The sequence below is a fragment of the Ylistrum balloti genome, unplaced genomic scaffold (genome assembly GCF_031769215.1).
Source record: "Ylistrum balloti isolate Yb309-2 unplaced genomic scaffold, AGI_CSIRO_Ybal_v1 Utg370568, whole genome shotgun sequence".
NCBI lineage: Eukaryota > Metazoa > Mollusca > Bivalvia > Pectinida > Pectinidae > Ylistrum > Ylistrum balloti.
The window spans coordinates 1,337,130-1,363,781 of record NW_026782356.1 but is presented as its reverse complement, the minus strand read 5'-3'; the positions used below and the strand labels follow the sequence as shown (position 1 = coordinate 1,363,781).

The 26,652-nt window shown below is 35.9% G+C and overlaps 1 protein-coding gene across 1 annotated transcript; it reads right to left on the bottom strand.

Annotated features, from left to right (window-relative positions):
* Nucleotides 1-248: 248 nt before the first annotated feature.
* On the bottom strand, nt 249-21,917 carry LOC132556416 (ATP-dependent translocase ABCB1-like). The gene is made up of 25 exons (XM_060220829.1): nt 21,890-21,917; nt 20,378-20,592; nt 19,180-19,403; nt 18,726-18,841; nt 17,986-18,157; nt 16,855-17,026; nt 16,322-16,446; nt 15,329-15,506; nt 13,150-13,263; nt 11,941-12,177; nt 10,865-11,068; nt 10,324-10,494; nt 9,517-9,678; nt 8,984-9,002; nt 8,414-8,514; nt 7,908-8,051; nt 6,570-6,674; nt 6,150-6,227; nt 5,031-5,114; nt 4,095-4,540; nt 3,489-3,651; nt 2,469-2,666; nt 1,988-2,194; nt 712-858; nt 249-449 (listed from the first exon to the last, which is right to left on the bottom strand). The coding sequence occupies exons 1-25, from the start codon at nt 21,915-21,917 to the stop codon at nt 249-251; spliced, it is 4,011 nt and encodes a 1,336-aa protein (XP_060076812.1).
* Nucleotides 21,918-26,652: the final 4,735 nt, after the last annotated feature.

Here is a 26,652-nt window from a genome sequence, read left to right as displayed (position 1 = left end):
TTATGGACAAGTAATGAAGAAACTGCGCATGCGTCATACAGACTTAATCCTGAAAACCAACAAACGACTGCGGAAAACTAAAGTTGGCAGGAAAACGTCAAAACCCAGATAGGGAGGCGCACTACCAAAGCAAAATGCAATAAATGTCATAATATTTGCTAATTTGATAATTAACTAATTCTGATTTACACTACAATATCACAGATCAGCAGATATGTGGTAGATACATTGTAGATACAATGTTTACTTTAGCTTTTCCCAGCTTGGGCACTATTCAGTTTGAAGTAGATTCCTTGCTTGGACATGAGGTCTCCATGTTTACCCTCTTCAACAACCTTTCCTGATTTTATAACGCAGATTTTGTCAGCATTTTGGATAGTCGACAATCGATGAGCGATTACAATACACGTTCTCCCTTCTCTTGCTTTGTCCAGTGCTTCTTGCACAACCTGTATTTAACATAAATTAATTCTGGGTTGTATCGGTGCTGAAAATAGGTAAGTATTTGAATAATGCGTGTGCACCAATACATTATTTATATATTTTATTTACATGTATTTAACATATAGCTTTGCTCTGTTCACAATCAGAACTATCCATCGTAAACCTACACTTACACAGTTTATCGGATTGCTTTGGTCTTCACACGTGTTTATTACAATATAACGAATCTTAGTATCTTACTTATCTATTGTTATATATATAGTATACCTTTTCACTCTCCGTATCCAAAGCTGAAGTAGCTTCATCTAGTAACAATATCTTGGGATTTCTGACGAGCGCCCGAGCAATAGCAACTCTTTGTTTCTGCCCTCCACTAAGCTGCGTTCCTTTAGATCCAACGTTTGTTTCATAGCCCTGTTAATGATAACAATGAGTAACAACACAGATAAAGTTGCAAAATCTCTAAACCTAAAAGGACATAAGAATATATCAGTGTTGTTAAAAGACACGTTTTACACAAGGGCTAGAAAAACCAAATAAACAAGAATTCATTATGAACTATGCAGTTCTGGACATGTCTGATGACCATGATATTCATATTTGCTTTGAGAAAATGTCTTGTGAATGGACACATTTTCGTGAAATGTACGAGTTTATCGTAAGAAGTGATACATCTGTCATTTATTCGTTATATTTACGTTTGCATGGCAATGTTACGATTTAAACTAAGATGAACGATCTGTGATTTACGGTATGACAAATGACACCCTGTACGTGACCAATATAACGTTATTGTTATAGACATGGAAACACGTCATACAAATCCTGCTTCAGCCTATTTCTTACCCGTCAGCAGGTATACAATGTAATCATTGTATTTCCTTAGGATGAAGTTTATCAGCACTATAAATGACAGTTTTGCAACTGTTATTATAACGACCATGAATTCCATATTAGGTCCGTTTGATGTTTTACATTACATCGCTTAAAAGATGGGACACTGAAGTAAATATTTGTTTCTCGCCATGGCGTTTACTCGCTGATTAAATGTACTGAAGAATACCTAGTTATTGCGTCATCGATCTTTATATTCTGTAATACACAGTGTAAATGCGATTGCAAATTATATCACATATTGATTATTACATAAATATATTCAACAGTAGAATAGAAGAAAAACCGTGTCAACTAATTTGAAATTATTGATTGTTCTGTAATTGGTGACGGTTATATGTTACATTCCTCTTTAAATCCATTCTTAAAATGCTCTGACTGTAACTATAACTGTGGGTCAACATCACTAAGAATATAAAAAACTCTATAGATGAATACTTTTAAAGAAGTAGATGTAAACTGGAGAAAATAAGACAACGGATCATTGTATAGACAAACGCTTCTGATAAAACTGATGGAACTAGCTCGTTAGATAATTTTGTATGACACTCACTGGAAGGTTCAAGACATATCAGATCATAGAACTCTTTTAATAAACCCTATACCACATCGGCATTTGTGTAAGATCCTCTATTTATAGTATACACACCGCAGGTAAAGCCTCGATGAACTGATGGATGTTGGATTTACGAGCAGCCTCCATGATCTCCAACATTGGCACCACACGATCATTATCGCCGTACGCAATATTTTCGGCAATACTAGAGTCAAACAGGACTGGTTCTTGGGACACGATTCCTATCTGGGATCGTAACCAGTGAATATTCAGGTCCTTCACATCGTGCCTATCCAGTACCTAGACCAATATTCAAAATCAAAATATGTGTGGATATCGAAAGCTGTTTCAACATGGCATCTTAGAGACAGCCATTCATTTCCACGTTACACCAAAAGTATTATATAATGGTTATTTTTCATACAAATGTATACAACCTTATTTCAATTATTAGTATCAGGAGGTATAATTAGTTTTGTTTCGTTCTTGTTCTAATTTACACTAAGATAATGCAGTGCACTAATATCATCGCCATTGTCTTACTTGTGGATTTTCATTAGAAAGACAAACGTACCACTGATCCGTCCTCCGGGTCGTAGAACCTCTCTATTAGTTGTACTGTAGTACTCTTGCCACATCCACTGGTCCCTACCAAAGCTAGTGTCTGACCTGGCTCTACCGACAGGTTAAGTCCCTGAAGCACCTGTATATCTGGTCGCGTGGGATAACGAAACTCGACGCTTTTAAACGTTACCTTACTGCTGAAACTGTCCTGAAAATAAAACAAGGGCAAATGTGTATCCTTTTCATGGTATTTGAAATCATCAATCAAATGGAAACTTCATTCCTTTGCTACAAGACACATGTTCCGTTATTGCCAAGGTAGGAAACGATATAATTTCCGATGAAAAACTGAATAAATAAGTAAATAAATGAATATACAAGAACTGAATTTCTTTTAATACTTGCATAACTCGGAAGAAAGGGGATTTATACACAATAGTCATCGCATTCAAGCAACAGGACTAATGGTAAAGATATTCAATAAATTGATTTTCAACTGTGTAAATTACAGCTAGAACACAATATTACCACATATCAAAACATTTTCAGAAAGCTACTTATACTTGATAGAAGAATCTCTCTTTGTTGTTGGTGTTTTTGGAACATTTTCTTCAGGTTGGTAATGCCAATAGAATAGAAGATCTTTATAACACAACAAGTAGAAGATCAGGGTGATTCACCTTATACAATGTATAAGATTAAACCTGAAGAAACCGTTAAGAAACATGGTCTCCACAATGTTAGGTCACACTCAAGAGTAAATTGTGACAAGAAATGAAGTGACTATTACGTGAACCGACAAGAGGATTGTAATATAATTATAGTAAAAGGTTTTATCTTTTATCAACGAAAATATTGGAGAATTTGGCAAACGTGCTGAAGTTTTTTCAAATCGTCCCGAAGAATAACAAATGCCTCTGATACTTAGCTAAGTTCGCAGTATACTTAGAGTTGATAATGCAGTTAATGTTGGCAACATGATATGGAATAGAAAGTTTAATTATATATACTAAAGATATAGTTCACTTACATTATTGGGTTTTACGCCATCATCCGATTCGGAGTCAATACTCGGTTTTCGGTCTAACAAAGCAAAAATGTGCCCAGCAGCTACTTCCGCCTTAGATGCATCAGGCGCAAAAGCGCTCGCATTTCCCATGGCCATGGCACCAAACACGATAGCAGCGAATACTCTGTAAAATATCAGGATGACGTTTAAATCGCACAGCATAATTCATGATACTAATAATGAGCAGTCTACATTTAAGTATTCCCTTCCGTATATCAATAGTCTACCTAGTTCCTAGGTTAAATTACTTTGATGAAAGAAAAATACTTTTTTGTATAAACATTTAGGATCGGCATTATATCTATTATTCCGGCTTAGTTTTTTCAAACTCGATAATCATAACAAGATTATTTGTCTTACAAAATAGTACATTATATATAAGATAAAATTAAGAAAGTGCATCTTATTGTGGAGCAAGATCACAGAAAAGAAAATTGATAATTGATGGTCACGAACATTTGTTTGGTTGTGGAAATTAATATTTAAAACTATATGATAAAATCGTGCATAGTTTCTATACAGTTCGAATTTTTAATCTTTTACAACTATTTTTATGTCTTGCCTTACTTGAACACGTCATCAAAATCCATGTCTCCCTGCCTCACGAGATAGGCGCCGTAGTAGAACGCTGCTGCATGCAGGAAGAATACAATTGACTGGGAAAAAGAAAACGCTATTCCTATCATATGAGCCTTCCTTTTCGAAGCCTTGTATGGTGCCTTCAAACTCTCGGTGTACAACCTGATAAACGTCTTCTCTTTCGTTAAGCCTGCTACTGTTCGTATATTCCCTATACCTTCCGACGCGACTTTGCCAGCACCCTCTAGTGCCTCCTTGTTTTTGCCAGCAACTCCTGAAAGGAGCTGAAATTCTAAAGCACCTCCTACGGCTATGATTGGAATGAATGCTATGATGACTAACGTGAGTTTCCAGCCATATATAAATGATATAATTATGGCCGTTCCCATATTAGCTACATTTTCTAGGAGTTTGCCCATTCGTGCTCCTGATGCCTGAAACATGAGATAAATATTTGCTTAAATACACTTTTTGAAAATTATGATAGCATGTCCAAACTGTAAAATAATTTTGAAGTCTATTTTTTCAAGAAATTTAAATCACACATAGTGATGGGGTGTTGGTTAATAATATTTCATTAGCAATGATATATACTACTCTGCATAACAACGATTAAAATATCTTTAAAAATGACATGACAATTGGTGTGGTTGGTACGGAATATGATAGAAATAAACTATAGGCGAAACACTTTTAAACACGAAAGAAAGATTTTGTTCTAATTTGTTATTGTTGAGTAACTGCATGTGATACTAGATATCCGTTATGTCATTTGCCGTTAATTTTATTGTTTTAATTTATTCTTAATTCATCAACTATTTTCATCATGAATTGATACCTTCTCTTACCTTCCTACAACACGAGCATAGACTGGTAAATTTACAATATTCATTAAGATGTAGACTGAAATCTGTTTAAACTTACTCCTTTGACATCAGATGCTTCTGTGGCAAGTCTTGTGGTTAAAGCTCCTGTATTGTTTTTATGATCGTCGAAGTAAGATATTTCCTATAATCAAACAGATTAATTTTACTACAAACAACACCGCCAGTATATACAATAACAAGGCCAATTTTAGATATTACAATTGGACATTCAAGAGGTTTTCCCAGTCACAACAACATCCATGAGGTATGTTGATTGCTGTCGACAAATTATTAACAACATGATTTTTTGAAAATTGCAAGACTGTCGGAAAAGATGTGGAATCATTTGAGGTGTCTGCAGACGACAGAATCCTATTGGCTCGAGAACACAAATTCCGTCTTGGTTCGCATTAACACCAAGAATATGTCAGGACCACATGACATCCGAAAAATATAACTGGGCAGTAATAAAAATTTGTATTAATTTTTCATGTTTTTGAAGATTGTTAATAGGCTGACTAATTTCTGACATTTTTTGTGTGTCTGTTTGAAGATATTGGAAAGCGGTGATCGTTTCAGGAACACCGCACGGTATTTTGCCCAATATCTAGCTCACTCAACAAATTTATTTCAATAACCTGAATTCTTAAATCACCTATTCTCCATTTCCCTGAACTATTTTTCTTCCTAGTATACTTTCCTCAAAGGTCGTCGCGTCAACAGTTCTGTTTTTTAGTGTTTTGTATTCGTTCCATCTATTTGGAACTAAAACAAAAGTGCAATATGTATTCACAGATTGTTTTTGTGTAACTTATCAATTACCAAGACATATTAACATATATATATCACAGTCAGTTCTTAGAAAAGTAAATAAGAATATGATTTTCATCATCATACTTTCCACATCACATTTCGATGACACAAGAGAGTATTGGTAATGATAATTTTCTTGAATTTCTCCAGTTTCAATGTCGATAATCTGCTTCAGTAGGAAAGATGGTCGCCATCTTTGGACAAGCGTCAGAATTCACGAGTATATCGGATCATGAAATTCATCCAATGAAAACTTGCGTTACATAACCAATATTTTGCAATATGTAATAAAATGTCGAAATGAAATGAATGAAAGGTTAAAATGAATGTAAATTCTATCCTATTTACTAGATATAATGCATACCTGTCTCAGCATAGCCTTGAAGGTCAAACTTCGGATTCTCAATGTCAACATCTCACCGGACTTCCCAAACATGTATCCCTGTAAAATGACCAAAACCGCAATGAATTGACAATGTAGCAGAGAAGACATGAAACTGATGAGTTTTTTTTATATCGTTTACGTATGGAGTGTGTTTAAAGCAACCTCATTACTGATATAAACTTAAATATCTAGATTGTGAAAAAAACCTCTAGTAGTTTTGTTTCGTATGTTATTATTCGGCAATACCTCTCCAGATTTAGAAAGAAATTCTTGCCTGTATTGAACAAACAGACTACAACTAAAGCGTTTATATATTTACTTCATAATTGCGGATTGTAAGTTGACGTTTAATTTCTACACTAGACATTCACCAAGTGAATCTAACAATAATCTACTTACTTGGAGTGTAAGAGCGATCAAACTTCCCACTGCAATCCCTGACAGAATTATGACGAACCTGTTGATTTCTTGTCTTTGGTATGCTTCATCTGTTGAGGCAAATGCCTACAATATTTTACGAAAAAAAAACCATGAGGTACCTTTAAGTAGAATCTAAATTGAGTTTTTTGTGAACATATTTCATAACAGATATCAGGAATAGACAATAAGGCATGACAAATGATCCGCTATTTTCATTTTACTATGATTAACACTAAATAGAAAGTGACATTTCAATTTCCTCTTCCTACACAGAAGTGTACGAGGAATTTTTACAATGTTAACTGAACTAATAATGAGTAAAGCAGATATACACGCCTCGTTTTTTATTAATAATATAACATTTATATATTCATTGGCATTCTGTTCAACATTTCATTGGCGCGCGTGTTAAACCTTGAAGCATCAATATACGCAAAGAATAAACTATCATGTCGATATAGTAAAAAAATATCAAGGAAAACGATGACGTGCACGGGTATTGATATAAAGCTTGATTGATTGATTGACATGTTTCCGTCTCCACGTCTCTTCCCGTTACCAGGTATCGTCTCACTGACGAATAATAGTGTTCTGGCGACGTGAGGGGGTGACCTGCGTCCCCCTCAGTGGGATGGAACCAAGTGTGTGTTTGATAATGATGGTTTCTGAAGACGGCTCCGGGGCCAACTGTTGCTTTATCTTAACTCTAGCAGACTGTAACATGTCCAGAAGTGGAAAGGGAAAAGGCCTACATAGATTTGGTTTAGGTTTGAGTGATATTGAAGTCCGTCAAATGCCTTTAAAATGCCTCTCTATGGTTACTAATTAGTGGTTTGATTGGTACAGGTTCAGTTATAGTTCACACTTCTTTTTTGGTTTTTTGTTTTTTTTATTTGTTTATTTATTTATTTATTTTTGTTACTTGATCATTTTATGCAGATTTGTTTTCGTGACGGCCTTCTGAACTTCATATAACACTGTTTGTATTGTAATTGAGACTCACTTTTATCAATTTCGATTTCTCAACAAGTGTTTGTTAATAGGTACTACTCGGCTTAAGTATGTTCTAATCTTACCTTAGCATAATTACCATGTGGAAGTTTTCTCAGAAATTTTGCTGAATACCATAAATTTGCTAGATGATGCGTATATTGGGGTTTATACATATTAACATCCAACTAATTTTCTATCAATAGCTGGCTGCAAATATTCACGTTTTTGCAATAATTAATTAGATTTGAAATAAAAGTTGTCGTTACATAGAGGAAACCAAAACACCACCATTAACACATGATGAATATTAAGAAGGCTACTTACGTCAAGAATACTAGCAAAGATTATGGCAAATGCCGGTTGGACAGCTCCAAACATAATGCTTCCGATGCAGCCGATGAGAATGTAATACCATTCAGGGGCATTCATACGCATGATTCTCCGAAACGACCCCTTAATTTCTTTCTCCTGCAACGATTATATATATAATACTTTGGTTTATCTTAGGGTGTGTACGCCTCGGTGCTTCATAATTTATTTATTAAATGAATTTGTCAAATGCTTAAAAATAACTGTCGTTTTGAAGTTCATTGCTATGCACTCTTTAAAAACTAGGTTTTATCATGAGTTGTCATATGTTTAAATCCCACTGCTGTTGTGAAGTTTCCTGACAGACATGCAGCTTATAAAACTTTCATGAGGTACCAAGCAATCCAATCAAATTTCCCTTCCTTTGATATGTATAGCTTAAAAATGTTTGGTCAGAAACGTTTCTTTCCCCCACCCCAACCTCTCCCCAGCCCCCTCAAATAACGTAGTGTTATACTTGCTTTTTTCTTATCACCAGCATCCTTGTCATCAGTTGAGTCAATTCCACCCGATGTATGTTGTATTTCAGCCTTTTTATCTTTATTCTTTTCCGTCTGGTCACCTTTCAAATATTGATACTGAACATCGCTACTCATCGTTATGTAATGATTATAAAACTGTTCCATAATATAAATTCAATGAAAATATCTTAAAGTTATTCTGTTGACTAGTGTCCAGTTTGGATGGCGGTAAGTCATCCAGACCATGATATCTCTCATGATTAAGTAAATGATTATAGAATGTTTACTTTCCAATCTGATACTAAATGATTTCGTTTGAATACAATACTGCATCAAGTGCATAAGAGTGGATCTCCAGAAACACGTTAAACGGCGTAATACATGATTTGTATTGAAATAAGATTTGAAAATAAGTATTTGCTCCCATTAACATATAAGTGAACAGTGAAGTTGAAATAACGTCGATTTTCAATTCAACAATACACAAATTATTGTCAAAGTTACCTCGAACCAAATAGATGTTTTAAATAGTGGGAAAATGGAAAGTTTGTAACAACACAGTGTTTTTACCTTTTTCTGCATGTTTCGTCTGTAACAAAAGTAACAGATAATATCAATGTAAATAAAAAATGATGACACTGGAAAACCAGTAAAATCAAGTAGCACTGTAATGTTACTGGAATTATTTTGAGAAAAAAATCAACTCTGTTTTCATATATTAAACAAATGAGTAAAACATACTTAACAGTCATCAGTATGGTAAATCAAGGTGAATACCCGAGCTTTGGGAGGTTTAGTGAATAAATCATAGCACCGGTTTGAGGTATTCGATAGAGTTATGTACAATATACCTATCCGAAAGTTGAACAATACAAATGAAACATTTTGTTGCAAAGAGCGTTGAACAAAGAACGTACTATGATATACTGTTTCTCATATGAAATAACAATAAAATCATATCAGCTGATGTTGCTTAATTTCGTGATAAAAAGACATAATTAAGGAGTTGTTTATCAGATAAATAGGAGAAATGTGTTGACAACTTCGATTTAATATGTTATAATGTTATACACTTGTCTGTCTTTTGTACAATTATGCAATACCTGTAGTTTGACCAGTGAACTGTAGACACCGTCCTTCTGCATCAGCTGGTCATGAGTTCCCCTTTCAGCAACGACACCATTTTTAAAGCCAGCGATGCTGTCTGCTGTTTTGACAGTTGACAGACGATGAGCAATCACAATGGTCGTTCTGCCAGCTCGAGCCTTGAACAAGATAAACATAGAGACATAATGGTATACCTGCCAGCTGGAGCCTAGAACAACATAAACATGGGGACATAATGGTTGTCCTACCAGCTCGAGCCTAGAACAAGATAAACATAGAGACATAATGGTCGTCCTGCAAGCTCGAGCCTGGAACAAGATAAACATAGAGACATAATGGTCGTCCTGCAAGCTCAAGCCTGGAACAAGATAAACATAGAGACATAATGGTCGTCCTGTAAAAAGGGCTACATAATTATTGATCCGCCATCGCGAGCCTTGCAAAAAATCAAAGAAACAGCCGCATAATCGTGCTTCTGTCAGCTCGAGTTTAGCACAAATCAAACATAGAACGGGCTATATAATCATGTTTCTGTCAGCTCGAGTCTGGCACAAAATAAATTACTTGATCTAGGTCTTGCTAGATCCAGCAATAACTATCGTTTTAAAGTTTTAAAATATTACTCTCCTGTTTTGGAGGTTTTGACAAAATATGGCATTTTTGCTTAATCTTTGTATATCACAACCAAAATTTTATATTTTGAAATTTGAACAAAGTACACGTATTTACCTTTGACCTACACAAATAATAAAACAATTATATTTGTCCATTGCCACTTTGTCGTTTCATCATTACTATCGTACCTTATCAAGAGCCTCCTGAACAACAGCCTCACTCTCAGTATCAAGTGCCGAAGTGGCTTCGTCAAGAAGAAGAATGCGTGGATCCCTTACGAGAGCACGTGCGATTGCCACTCTTTGCTTCTGACCACCACTTAGCTGTGCACCTCGCTCCCCCACCAAGGTATTGTATCTCTGAAACACCGGAGACGTGTACAGCGATAAAAAAAAGTCATATTCGACGCATTTGGTATTACGATAATTAAGTTTGTAATACCCCCTATATCGAAAACCATGTTAGTGAAATAAAATATTTGATTAATTCGTAGTTACACACATCAATGTTAAAATGTCTTGGATCTAATCTATTTACTATATAAAATCCAATCTTTCTCTTGTTTAACTTTTATCATTAAAACAATGAAAGGTCACTCTTCAAATTCAATTCTTCACTAAATGCACTTGATTTTCGGATTTCTAAAGTTTAAATTGTTAAAAAAAACTTTTGATGTGCTATTATTGACTACTTCTGAGTGAGAAGGTTTCAGATAAATAAAAAAATTACATCAGGGAGTTCCATGATGAAATTGTGAGCATTAGCCATCTTTGCAGCATCTTCAATTTCGCGATCGGTGACGCCATCCCGTCCGTACCGGATGTTTTCAGCTATGGAGGTGGCGAAAAGTATCGGCTCCTGACTCACTATTCCAATATGTTGTCGGAGCCATTGTACATTTAATTCCTTAATGTCGATACCATCGATCAGGATCTACATTATAGAACAATGTAACGCTCACATAGATATATTTGACAGGAATATTTTCGTTCGGGGTCTTCATAAGTTATACGTCTATTGTGTTTGTAAGGCGAACCGATATCTCGGAACAAATAGAAAGCAACCACAGAAAAGTAAATACAGTATTTCATTTGATTGTTATTTACAAGGAGATCGTATTGTATCAAACTTATTTAGACTCAAACAGAAGTGAGGATTTTCAAATAAACAAGGCATCGCAAACGATTCAAATTCTTTCGCTTCAATTTGTAGTGAACACATAACATAGTTAAATCACGCAGTAGCAACTTCGTCCTCTGATAATTGATATACCTGTATCTATATATTATCAACGCACCTGTAAATTATTTTCTTATCAATATAGTACATTCGGAAAGTTTCAGTGGAATAATGTGAAGTGCCATTAAGAAAAATGCAAAGGATAAATATATAAGATAATAAATGCAGATATAGTTGATAGGCTAAATACCGAAATACGTGAATGAGTTATACCTGTATTCTTCTGTGCAAAGATGATTTCTTATAAAGCAATACATATAGCTATAATAGCAACAGTGACATTGACGTTGATGGAAACATTAACTAGATTACGGTATTGTGATGCTTGACCAATAGATGAAGGTTGTTCAAAATCGGTTGAGAAATGAAGTTGCTATAAGATTTTCTATAGATAGTAATGGTGATCTTAACGTTGATCTTGGCACGCTGAAACACGAACTTTTTTCGAGGTTTGATTAAAATGGTAGAAAATGAATTTCGAAAAGGAAAAAATATATAAAAAGCCAGTTATGAATTGCATATTAAGTACAATTTAACTTTGAACAATATGACTAAGTTTTGGATACCTGTCCCTCCTGTGGATCGTAAAACCTCTGAAGTAACTGTACGACAGTACTCTTGCCACAGCCACTAGATCCAACCAAAGCCAAAGTCTGACCTTTGTCTACTGTAAGGTCCAGGCCATCGAGAACAACCACTTCCTCACGTGCTGGATACCGGAATTTCACCTTCTGGAACTTGATAGTCCCCTCGATACTGTCCGGTTTTTTGCCTTCCTCTGATGAACTGTCTATGGCTGGAACCTGTCATATAAGAATTCAAGTTTCTCGTTTGAAAGTATTTTGACCTATACTCGAACGTGTCAACATTCTAAGGTAAACTAGACAATGCCACAAGTACTATTTCAATTACAAACGCTAAGGGTTATCACTTGACAAAACATAATGGTATTTAGGGAGACACAAAACCATGTCAGGTATAACCTGTGCAACGTTTCATCAAAATCCTTTCATAGGCCAATACAAAACTGCGATTTATCTGCGACCTTTGACGTTTGGCACCTTAACAGTAGAAGCTTCACACAATGTAACGTGCATCAATGTTTATAATTATCTGATGTATTCTCCATGTTGGAATATTTAGCCATCATGATACTATTTTGCATATAAAATACCTACTTTTGACTCAATGATCTTTCATGTTTTTCAGAAATTTAGCATACATTTACACAAATTACCAAATTTCAATATCAAAAGGACTGTTTCACTAAGAAGCGCCAAGGACTATAACTTTGTAACTGTAAAAATTCACGGAACCTATTGCTGTTCAGGCAAACATAAGAGAACGTCACGTCTAACGTGTACAGGATTTCATCGAAATCCATGCATAATCCAGAGGGAAGAAGATGCTACAAATTATGTCTAAAGTCAGACAGACAGACAGAACTTCGTTGCGGATTATGATAAACCAAACTATAGCAAAAGTCTGTTGTTTTCCTTATTTTTTGAGGATGCTACGTCATTGCAGAGAGGGATTGAAGAATCAGATTTGTTGAATAGCGTAATGTGTTAACTTTGATTATTTTTTTTTCATATTATGTTTTTATTATGTAGATATTTGTAATAACAAACATTCAAATATACCACCATGGCCTTCCATATTAGCATCCATACTCGTATCGTTGCTTGTATTTACTAACTTCACTATCATGTTTCTGGTAACACGTGAATCTAATATATATATTTACATTACTAGCTCAACTAGAAAATACTTACTAATGCTATAAGATTGTATATCATGTATGCTGCTCCTCTTCCAGTTGCCATTGACTGTAGGTTTGGCATGGCATTACCCAATGCAAAGGCACCGATAACGATGCTAAAAAAGACCTGAAAGAACCAATGTTATCCTATTGTCAATGCCGAGACATAGAAGGGCAAACAAACTGTATGATACAATCAATTTTAGTTATATTGTGTATACTTCTTACTTTGCATTGTACAATGAAAACTTGTGTGTCCTTTGCACATTTCCTCTTTACTATTGACAATATGCAAAGGGATGATAAAGTCAGCTGACGACCAGGAAATGAAAAATCAAAATGACAAATAGAGATTTACAGAGCAGCTAATGTCAGCTGTGATTAGATTATTTCTGGAGTAGGCCGAAGATATTTTCAAGAATACAACCTTCACAATATAGTATTTATGACGTGACATCCACCCGGTTTAAATAATCTATTGACAGGAATACATGTCTATCGGCGTAATAGACGAAAGTAGTTTATACACAAATGAACTCAACCAACATGGTCACGCAGCAGACATATATAGCTAAGGAAATATCACAACATCCGCGTAAAAATATCCAATAATTTTTACACATTTTTGTTGGTGATAGAGGTATTGTTAGATTGGAACAAATCATTTCGGATGAATAACCAACGTTAGATAACCAATATCTGAAGACTCAGTTTCCCTTCTACGAGTAAAAATGCGCAGCTGCTATAGTTCAACATGGCTTGATATTTTAGCTAAATGGATAGAAGTTTTTCTTCGTCATCGCATTAAGAAAACACTTTGTCTGTGGTATGAAATGTTCTTTAGCTAGCTAGTTAGTCATTTGTGTTAACAATTTGCACATTACTTCATGTTAGAATGCCTTTAATTGCCATCCATGTACGTAATGTGTAATTGTGATACTTCAAATGTGTATTCATATTCTTACTAAAGAAGGCAGGTCACAAACATTTTTACTGATACAGTATAACCTGTCCATATTCTGATCACGTCATCAGACATTTCAAGTTCATTCATGAGATGCCGAATCATAATTCCAATCACTTTTCCTCATAACTCTTACAGGCTATTGAAATCTATGCCTCAAAAATAGGCCAAGGAAAAACCACTTATGTACTCTAATATTTCATTTCACTGTAGGAGTTCTTTCATCGATTGTAGCGTTTGATTTATTCGTATGAAATATTTATTACAGCCATATATCGACACAATCAGAACGAGGTATATGACAGCCTACTCGTGTTGTATCGATATGGTACATCCATTGCGTACCTGCTGAACTTTCATTATCCCTGTTCCAAATATAGGGCTAGTATTGAATTTGTAAGATAAAGGATGTTGGAGTGTGTGAAATATAGCCTGAAGGATTGCTCAACCCGGTACATGTACATATCTATGATCTATTCCAGGGTAGTGTATTGATATCAAAGTTCTGGAGTAATAAGTAAGGGATTCCTAAACGAGTTACGTTGGAGACTTGAAAATCAGAATGGAACGTAAAAAAAGACACTCATTTAAAACAGCTCTGTCTACAACAGCACATTTTCCAACTTTGGGTCGGAATTACTAATAAGAACAATTATGTAACAATTACCTCGTTATCAGTGCAATAATACCCATGCTATACTATGTATCTTTTTACACATGCGTAATATGACTTAGCGGAGCAGTGATTGACATCTCTTTGACATCATATGTATTGTGACGTCAAGAAAGAAAGCATTAGAGAGAAAGTATTGTGTGTTTAGATTTTATATTAGTCTAATTAATGCAACTTCACAAATGTTTCCAAATGTAATTAAATTATGTGATAAAAAAGAATCATCCTTTTCCTTAAACTCGTTATGAAGTTCTCATTGCATCTCGTTACAGTTTCGGTGAAATAAAAAAAAATCTAAATCTTCTATGTAAATAAAACTTCCATTTTCATCCACTACACGCTGACTGCCAACTTGTAATCTGCCGTGCAAATACATAGTCCTAAAGCTAAAGCTAAAAATAGGGCCAATGCAATGGACATTTGGTGTTTATCGTCCATTATTATGTCTTGAGACCGCTCACAAAACGGACGTGGCTTATTTCTTGTTTCGATAATAAGGATAAACACAGCACTATATGGGAATGTTTTGTTAGGAATGTGTCCGTTCCTACTTACAATGAGTATTTTTCCTGGGGTATAAAGATCAGGTTGATCTCTTGTCAGCTTTGCTCCGTACCAGAACCCCAGACAGTCCGTGAGAAAAATCAACATGTACGTCACACCGAACGACAAGCCGTTAGTTAAGGATTTCTTCACTCCTATGTCACGGGCTTCCTTTAAGTGGTCATCGTACCTGTTAATGTGGTTAATGTTACCAATGTTATTATCAAAACACGTTATGTTTTCATTTCATTATACAGTAACATCCAAAAGTTGATATTATCTCTACAGTCAATTCTGTTAAAACTCTTTCGATTCAAAGGTGGGTGGTATCAACAGGTATCCTTTCAGCTTAAACACTCTATATTTTGACATCATTAATGTGTTAAAGATACATGGACATAAATACAATTGTTCAAATATCTTCCTCTCCGTTAATGGCACTGTTGATAAAATACTAAACCCGAATGCATTATAAAGGCCTAAATGTCTAGGTAAAATGAGGTTATTGTTGTGAATGTCGAATAGATAGATATCTGCAGTACTTATACACTGCATATGACCACGTGTTGAATATCATGACACGTCTTTATTTCAATATTGTAACCAGTAGTATCTACTTTGTTTGTCGGAAGGTATACATTGTGCCCATGTGTCACATATATTAGAATACTTTACCTTAAGTGATACAGTCATGTTCAAAAGATAATAGTGTTTACATATATCATATTCTAAATACATCATTTGAACCATAATCGAGAACACATATCACAAATAAATAGATAGAAAATGGAAATGCGTAATTGTATTGATAGACTAATGTGTGTTTCTTACTCTTGTATGGTGAAATCGACACGTTAATCAACACGTAACGAATACATGAAGTTGTTAACATAGTGTGACCACGTACGTTTAATGTACAGTTAACCTATATGGTAAGGAACCATCTGTACAATGTATATTACTTTTTTAAATAATGCTTTATTTATAGTGTCGTGTATAACCCACCTCTTACACTCTTTACGTTCACCTCCAAACGCCACCACAGTTCTAATAGAGCTGAGAACCTCTTCAGCCACCGAACCCGCCTTAGCGTAGGCAGTGAGCTCTTTGGAGGACATGGACGCCATGATCTGTTTGATATACGTTAATTTTTACATCATTGTCATTATCCATCAATACACAACTACAACAATGACATTTGTTTCATATTTGTGTTATGGCACACGTGCAATATTTTGTTGTAGACAGTTGCAATGTTACATTAACGTTAATAATCAAATCAACACGTGCCGTTAGAAAGGTTATGTATATATTGACGATATAGAAAGTCTTCAACAAAGATCGTAATGTCTGGGAAAACCGTGGGGATATTATCGTACACACTACACGTCTCCTTAAAACTTGTAGTGTACTTTTGATATTTCATCGGACATCGGAACTATAAATGAACGATTACCAATCGTGCATAAACCTTTCATTTGATTTACAACTATGAGAGTGTTTTTATTGTTAACAACAGATGAAAGGCAAGGAGTCACCTGGGACATGGCGCCCGCTGCTACGGCAAGGAGAGGCGCTACTGACAACATGACTAGTGTGAGCTGCCACCCGTACACGAATCCTATGATAAAGCTGGAAATGGCGGATGAGAACCACTGGACGAACGTGCTGACTTTATCACCTATGCCCTCATGGACCTGATTGATGTCACTGCAAGTAAAACATCAACATGTGAACAACATGTACACGACTTTTGAGCAAAACCAAAACAGAAATATAATCTCAAGGTGAATGGTGTTTTTTCTATGAAATCATTGTAGCAATGGTATGACATGTAGTCAAAGTTATACAATGTGAGATACTAATGGTAATTGTCTTTATTTCGCGAAACCGTCGTCTGTCAAAATATTGGACAAAAATAAGAATAAATGAATAAATCTGTATAAAATATTAAAAAAGATATAGCAACATTCATATCAATACGGATTGCCAGAGTTGTAAAACGATAGTAAGACTTCATTCTGTATCAACTACGAATCAAGCTTTCCAACATACGGATCGCGCGAGGGGTTTGAATGTGAGAAAAAAACGGAATACCCGAGGAAATTCCGCGTTGCCATTGTGAATGACGAGTGCGTTAAAACTGCACCATCCAACTACCATGAATAATGTTTCAGGTCGTTATCTCAAACCATTATGGACGCACGAATAAACTGTATATACGATACAAAAAGGTATGTATATCGTTGTAGGTACGAAAAGAAAACCTTTGTGACGTTATCATCAATAAATGTATCACCTGCCAATATAAATGTTTTGGAAATAGAGTTAAATTCCTTCCATAACTCCATCGTTTTTTTTATTGTTACCGTTACAGAAACGTTAACGTTTATGGACAAAGCCAATTAATCTAAAACACAGAGGTTACCAACGCAGGCCACAGACGTTACTAATTTTGGCCACAGACATGACCAATACCGGCCACAGACGTAACCATCACAGACTATAGAAATTACCTACACTGGTCATAGGTGATACCGACACCAAAACGTTACACAACAAGTTTCTTATCAATTACACCAAATAACAACAGAGCCTAACCGGCTATCGAGCATGCTTCAAATATGATACAGGAATGTTAACTCCATTCATGTGTGACCCAAACTTACTCGGTGAGTCTTGTGTTAAGTTCTCCTGTCTCGTGTGTGTCAAACCAGCCTATATCCTGTCGCATGATGTTCCGGAAGAAAAGTTTTCTTATTCTGTGGATCTGACGTTCGGATGAGAGAATCCAGAATGCTACTTGAAAGTAAGCACATACCAAAACACCACCGGCAATGCCTGAAGATTGAAATATAGTGGTTTGATTAAATATGAAATCAGAGACTAGATATTGAAAGAAACCAATATAGTAAATATATTCAAACAAAAAACATAATAAAACACCACAAGGATTGTCCGGCTTGATTAGATATCAAAACTGCGGAGAAATATCGCAAAAACTGCCATGCAATACATTAAAAATGCATTTTAGGTGCTCCGTAAAAATATGTGTGGTGATAGTGATGATGAAATCAAACCAGTGTGTGTACGTTTATATGACAAATCGTCCTAGATTAATTATTTATGTTTAGATACATTTGATGTATCTTAACTTTTTCGATATTTATGTGAAACACCAATTTTTCGAATCAAGTTATTCTAACGCTTTCCGTCCTGAATAGATTTCGCTGGAATATGATAGCGCTTATTGCAAGTTTTGAACGTTATTTATTAATAACAAACAAAGTGGATGCGATAATTAGTCAATGCGTTATTTTGTTAAAATGTGATCATGCGAAAAAAAAAATGATTACGCCAAATAAGGTAACATGAACTCTCGCCGTAATAGACGTCCGATTGTACTCACCAATATAATAAATGGCAAATGTTTCCATTTGTTTCAGGAAGTCGTTGTCAACCTGCTTCTGTATGATGGATGTGTCTACCGTAGAATAGTTTGTCTGTATATCAGTTAAGTAGGGTCTGAAAACAGTGGAAATATGTAGCATATATTTGTTTAGTAGAAGCTGCAATGTGAAACAGAAGGTATGCCTGTCTTGTCAATAGGAACTGAAAAGTAAAAAAAAATATGTAGTATTTCATTTTTTTTTCTGAAAAGGGTATGGAACTTCGAAACTAAAGATATGCAATATTGTTTTTATATCTCTTTTAAGGTCTGAAACTTTCCTTTGCCACAGGGCAAAAGTATAAATCTCTTACTCTAACCGTAACAGGTAGATACAAAATTCTAGAGAAGATTCGGACATCAAAAGGCGAACATAATATAAATCATAGAACTAGAGCATTTTCCAAATACCTACAGCAGCAGGGAAGGTGCCTTCAGTGCCTCGTCACGAGTGATTCCAACCCCGGTGAGAAAAGCAGCTATCTCCGTCAGGATACTGGAGTATTTCCCAGAGTCCACAAAGGAATCGGTCATTTCACCAAACACGATGATAAGACCAGGCAGTGCAAGACCGTGAGCGGTAGCGCCAATAACACCGACTATCATCATTATCACATCCCACTTGTCCGCAAATTTGAACTGAAACCAGGAAATTTTATGTTGTTCTTTTTCACTTTTTGAATATTTTTCTTGTCTGAAATTATTTTATTAGCTGTTACTTTTATAGTATATAGTTTGGGTCTCAAGCAGAGTAAACCGAAGTATTTTTTATAGGTACCAGCTTTTTACAAGAATGCATTACTACGAAGGAGAAGAAAACAATTAGCGAGCTAATGAATTATAACTAATAAAAAGCCATAGCTAAGATATTTGTGGAAGGTATATCATATTTATATTGTCGTGTATTATTTTCATATAGCAATCAAGCGTTGTGGTACATATCGAATGGATTCAAATTAGTTTTCAGATGTTCGTCAATGGTTGGAAACGGGTTAGGGTTATGTTCGTTATGGACGGTCCCTCAATATATTCGGTCAAAAATAAAATGGGATATAGAAATGTTTTTTATCAACCATATACATTTCTTCAGCATTAATATTTGGTTTTCGTGAATGATATATGATCAATGATTTAAAGGCGAGTATACCGCCTCACAGAGAAAGGACAAACACCACTAGGTAAATAACACTTGAGTGCTTGATATATTGACATATACTTTCCTCGAGAGAGAGTTGTGAAATACTATCTACCATTTTTGACACTTTATCCGGGGCGGACGTGATAAGGTATGGAGTCACCTACCCGACCACGTGGGTTCAACACCAACAACCTAACCCCCTCCCCCGGGCACTCCGGTTTCTTTCCACTGTAAGAGCCCCTCGCTCGCTTCCATCCGGGCCAACAATGGTAATCAATATGAGCTTAAATCTTGTCTCGCATTTGTTGTAAAATAAATAACCTCTATATTACAGTAAGTCGATAGTGTGTACTGCATTGATTTCAAAGATAGCCAGATCAATACGATAGACTAAGCATGCGTTAGTTCAGTGAAGCCTGTACCATGTTTCGCAAGAGCAATGCAATAGGTGTATATAGACTATAACCTTACATACCACTTCAAAGACTCCAACGGACGGCGTGTCTTTTTCCTTTTCGTCTTCTGGTTTCTCTCCATCGGAACTGGAACTGTCGCCATTCTTTTTCGAAGTGTCACCATTCTGTTTGGTAGTGTCGCCATTTTGTTGTTTTTTATCTTCAGCTTGATTTTCAGGAATAACCGTGACGTTTGTATCATCTCCGTTTTCCTTCTGATCCGCTGCAGTTGAAACTGTAACAGGCACACCATCATATCTTAGGTTCGAGAAAATAACATTTTTGTAGTGTTATTTACAAATGATATTTTGGTTCTATGTTTATAATCAATAAAGCGCAATTTGTTTGCATTATTTTCTAAAAAAAAAGCCCTGCATACAGATCTAGAAAGTAGGGAAGTATCATCTGCTAAGTGAAACAGAGAATGTCTGTCTCCATTAAGGTGACCACTTTTAATTCACGAGATATAAAAGGTTGTCTATGATTACAGAAAACAGACGTGAGAACATCATCTATCTTGAAATACCCCATGCTTATAGCCTTTTTCACGGTTTGACTTTTTAAAACATTTTTCGCAGTGAAACATAAGGTTTTACGGTGAAAAAATGTTAGTTTCATTCTTCATTGAATAACCAGATTACAGCATTTGCAGTGATAATATTTCCCCCAGAATGCGTTGCGAACTTAATTGACGACAACTCGTGTAAAGATAGTCCTGTGTCATGGCAGGAAACCCACTTTACTGCACTCACCCTTGTCAAATATGAATTTAATCGTTTGAGTATTTCGTACGTTGAAGATACTTCCTTGGCGTTAATTAGTTTGCCGATCTGTATCATAGATTATAAATGAATCAATATATCCAATGGTGTCTTAATATATAGCAAGCATTTCAGTTATAGAAAAGCAAGCATTTCAGTTATAGAAAAAGCGATGAATTTAACCTGGCACCGATGAATATGTGGAAAAGTGTAATAAATAGAATATTCCTTGTTTCCTGATGATTATCAGACATATTTCATCTCTTTATGTGAAAATTTGTATCGTACTCTCATAATATCATATTTCAACCCTTCGATGAAATACAATTGGTATCATGAAACAAGTAATATCCTCTATATTATCATTTGTCTGATGAAGGTGGCCGTGTAATCATCGAAACATCACACTCTTATCTTCTACTGGTTTTGTTATAAGAAATACTTATTTTCCTAAATATCCTCTATATTACATGTATATCATACACTATATTCAATCACTTTTTCAGTCTTCAAGTCTGCCAAATTCTACCAAATCAGTTTCATTGTCTCAGAAGCAACAATAGACGATAGAATCTCCTCCAATATCCAATATATCGATCCTTTCCGAAAATACAATCGGCACGGTTGTGGAAATCATATATCTTGTTTTATTGATTTTGTCTTCAATTCTAGAGAGTATTTTTTTTTTAAATGAAAGTATTTTTGCTCTACGAACAGATAAAAACGACAAATAAACATCAGCAAAACGTGACAGTTCCAATGTATACATACCGCCATTCGTTGTATCCTCCTCCGACATGGTGTGTTTTCAGAATAGATCCCCACTGAACGCTTCGTGAACAGGAATACCTGGTGATAAAAGTAAGATGTTGTATAGAAAAATGTTTAACGGAATTCATCGACACATTTTGAACATACTGATGTTTCTTTCTTTCTTTCTTTTTAAAATTTTCCGATCTGCCATGTTCAGCTGCCACACTTTCCCGCCCTTACAACGGTGAGTCGATTTCGTCATCAACGACAACGTCAAGATTGCCGCGGCAGAAGTTACCTTTACTTCGATGATTTGGTTAATTACATTGCCATTTAAGTTACGTTCCTTCCAGCGGCTATACCGGTAATATCGGCAACATCAGCAAAATCTTAGGGTTCTAAACATCCGTAGATGATCCTTTAGATAGTAGTTCGTAGATGTACACACGGAAATAACAGACAGAAAAAATACACATCCTGCTTGCCGTTTGATAAACCTTTTTTTTTTTTTTAAAAAAAAACTTGCGTTGCTTAAGGGAAAAATGGATTTCTCCCTTTGAGCAAAGTCTTCTCAGTGAATAGATCTTGGCTTACGATCAGTAAAGCGGTCCGCGTAAACCTATCGGTTTCCGTTTATAGCTGTATATGTAATCTAGTTATGGAGAACATTTGTTATACACGCATAACCTGTGACTATTGCTACACTGTATCTTAAATATTCATACATAAGTTTTCGTAAGATGTCCCCGGACATCAATCTCACATTGAGAGATTTTCTCCTAATTTTAACCACATATGACACAAGCTTCAGCTGCTCAAAATGTTATGCTTAAATGCTATACCATCATCTGTAGTTCACCATTTACCTGTAGTAAGCAAACAGTTGTAAAGTAAGCTTTGAAAGTGGTCTAAAGCAAGAAACAATTACAAATCTTCATATGTTGAGATGAAGTTCGTTTCAAAGCAAAAGAAGAAAATGTTGAAATCTATAGACCAGTTTTTATGATATGAAGAAGGGACATTTTAAGAATTAAAGTCTTTTTATATTGCATTATATCCCCTGAAATGAAGAACAGAAAATTCCCCTGGGTAAAAATTTGCTGTCCTTTTATGATTCTCTGGCAAAACATTATGCTAAGGTAAAAAAAAATTACATGTATTGCCATTTTTTGTTAATAGTACATACAAATATAAATATATTATTAAAATATTGTTTGTATGAATGCTTGTACGCATTCCCTTTACCCCAGAAACGCATACTGTTGCCTTTTCCTTCCATACCCTGTAGCTTGTGTCAGCAAAAATCCCTTTGCTATATTTAAAAGAGAAACGAGATTGAATTCAAACACGCCCAAGGCTTTAGACCAAATATTAAGAAGAAGAAGAAAAATGTTAAATGAAAGGTTCACAAATAAACAGATAAATTCAGGAGTATTTACCTTGTAACATGAACCCCCTTCCACACCTCCGCTACACTCAGGCGATCTGACGCTGATACAAGGGATATCGGCATTACAATATTAAAGAAAAATATGTTCTTTTGATAAAAAGCTTGGAGAAAATCTACCTTATAGCTGCCAGTCCGTACTTAAACACTATATATACATGTATATCACCATTCCGGGAGGATCATAAAAGGGGCGGACTGGATAGGGGAGTCAATATCTCCCGATAGTTGTTGCGGTGTATATATCTGATGGCAGCGATTTCGACAATTTTAAAAAGCGTCTACATATTACTAGTCTTACTGAAACAGCAGCATACATGTAACTCGCTGACACAGCTACGTGTCCGACCGGAATTTGATTTCTGTGAAACCCGTCAGTGTGACATATCATTTTTCTGAAATTCCAGAATGATCAGCGTACCGTGAACATTATCTAGGACATTCATCCCAAAAAGGTCATTATGACCTTTTTCTAAAGGAAAATAGATTCACGTTAACATTGTTATACTTATCATGCAGCCACCTTGCCATATAATGATATGGTGATATCTACCGCCATCCGCCTTGTATTATAATACTGACAACAGACTAACCAGTCCTTACCCTTATCCATGACGTCACATTATACTGACAACAGACTAACCCGTCCTTACCCTCACCCACCTCGTAACATTATACTGACAACAGACTAACCAGTCTTTACCATCACCCACCCTGTCACACCATACTGATAACAGACTAACCAGTCTTTACCGTCACACACCCTGTCACATTATACTGACAACAGGCTAACCAGCCCTTACTGTCACCCACCCTGTCACACTATACTGACAACAGACTAACCAGTCCTTACCCTCGCCCACCCTGTCACATTATACTGACAAAGACTAAGAAGTCCTGTCCCTCACCGACCACGTCACATTATACTGACAACAGACAAACCAGTCCTTACCCTCATCCACCACGTCACATTATACTGACAACATATTAACTAATCCTCACCCTTACCCAACCAGTCACATTATACTGACAACAGACTAACCAGTCTTTACCGTCACCTACCACGTCACATTATACTGACAACAGACTAACCAGTCCTCACCCTTACCCACCACGTCACATTATACTAACAACATATTAACCAGTCCTTACCCTCACCCTTCCGGTAACATTATCTGACAACAGATTAACCAGTCTTTACCGTCACCCACCCTGTCACATTATATTGACAACAGATTAACCAGTCCTTACCCTTACCCAACCAGTCACGTTATACTGACAACACACTAACCAGTCCTTACCCTTACCCAAAACGTCACATTAAATTGACAATAGACTAACCAGTCCTTACCCTTACCCAACCAGTCACATTATACTAACAACATATTAACAAGTCCTTACCCTCACCCTTCCGGTAACATTAAACTGACAACAGATTAACCAGTCTTTACCGTCACCCACCCTGTCACATTATATTGACAACAGATTAACCAGTCCTTACCCTTACCCAACCAGTCACGTTATACTGACAACACACTAACCAGTCCTTACCCTTACCCAAAACGTCTCATTAAATTGACAACAGACTAACCAGTCCTTACCCTTACCCAACCAGTCACATTATACTGACAACATATTAACAAGTCCTTACCCTTACCCAACCAGTCACATTATACTGACAACAGACTAACCAGTCTTTACCGTCATCCACCCTGTCACATTATACTGACAACAGACTAACCAGTCTTTATCGTCATCCACCCTGTCACATTATACTGACAAAGACTAACCAGTCTTTACCGTCATCAACCCTGTCACATTATACTGACAAAGACTAACCAGTCTTTACCGTCATCCACCCTGTCACATTATACTGACAACAGACTAACCAGTCTTTACCGTCACCCACCACGTCACATTATACTGACAACAGACTAACCAGTCCTCACCCTTACCCACCACGTCACATTATACTGACAACAGACTAACCAGTCTTTACCGTCATCCACCCTGTCACATTATACTGACAAAGACTAACCAGTCTTTACCGTCATCCACCCTGTCACATTATACTGACAAAGACTAAGCAGTCCTTACCCTTACCCACCACGTCACATTATACTGACAACAGACTAACCAGTCTTTACCGTCATCCACCCTGTCACATTATACTGACAAAGACTAACCAGTCTTTACCGTCATCCACCCTGTCACATTATACTGACAACAGACTAACCAGTCCTCACCCTTACCCACCACGTCACATTATACTGACAACAGACTAACCAGTCTTTACCGTCATCCACCCTGTCACATTATACTGACAAAGACTAACCAGTATTTACCGTCATCCACTCTGTCACATTATACTGACAAAGACTAAGCAGTCCTTACCCATTATACTTAAATAGGTGTCCAGATGTTAATTCCTTTGTGTTCCAAGCAGATAACACGGCTTTCAATGTATTTTTTAGAGATTACAACATACATGTATTACACCTCTTTCTTTCCCTCAAACATCGACCTGCAAATATGTTTCCACTTTCCTGTTTGTTTAAACCTTATAACCATTTGGTTGTATCGTCTGTTAACGAGAAGTTGTTTGCGAACATGGGCCTACCTTGTGCACTTACGTGTCTAGTTTTCCTCGCTCCACTGGGACGTTTAACGAGAAATCCCTGCTCCTCAACTCCCTCCCGGGAAATATTAAACTTATCAAAAAGAGGATAAAATTGGGAAAAGATGAGATCCTGACCGAAACGACAGAAGCATCAGAAGTGACGCTAGGTTCACAGAGATGACAAGACTAAACATAAATATTGAAATCTATGAAAATCCGATATGTTGCACCTTGCTTGCTTAACACAGATTTATTACCTAATAACCCTGCAAGAGAGTTAATGTGTACCTTATCAAGGTTAATTTATGGCGACGATACAACATTATAGTTGTTTTATCTAATTTTCAACGTCACTAAAACAAATATTTCAAGAATCACCCATAAAACACTATTGGTTTATCGCTGAAACTAAATAGTTCGGGTGTAGGGAATTTTTATATCAGTTGTCTCTAAAAATCTATACTTCTATAACACACAGTATATATACGGTATATTTAAACCTGCTATTTAGAAATGTAGGTCAATATGAAACCTAGCTATTCTATTGAAATACCGCTATTGTTACATTGGTCATGGTGTGTATAAACATATACGACTTCTACTTTTGACATACCATTATATTTATATTACAAATTACAGGTGTAGTATATCATTAACAAATGTTTCACATACTACATTTTTTATAATTGTGCATTTATGCTGAAAAATAAAACT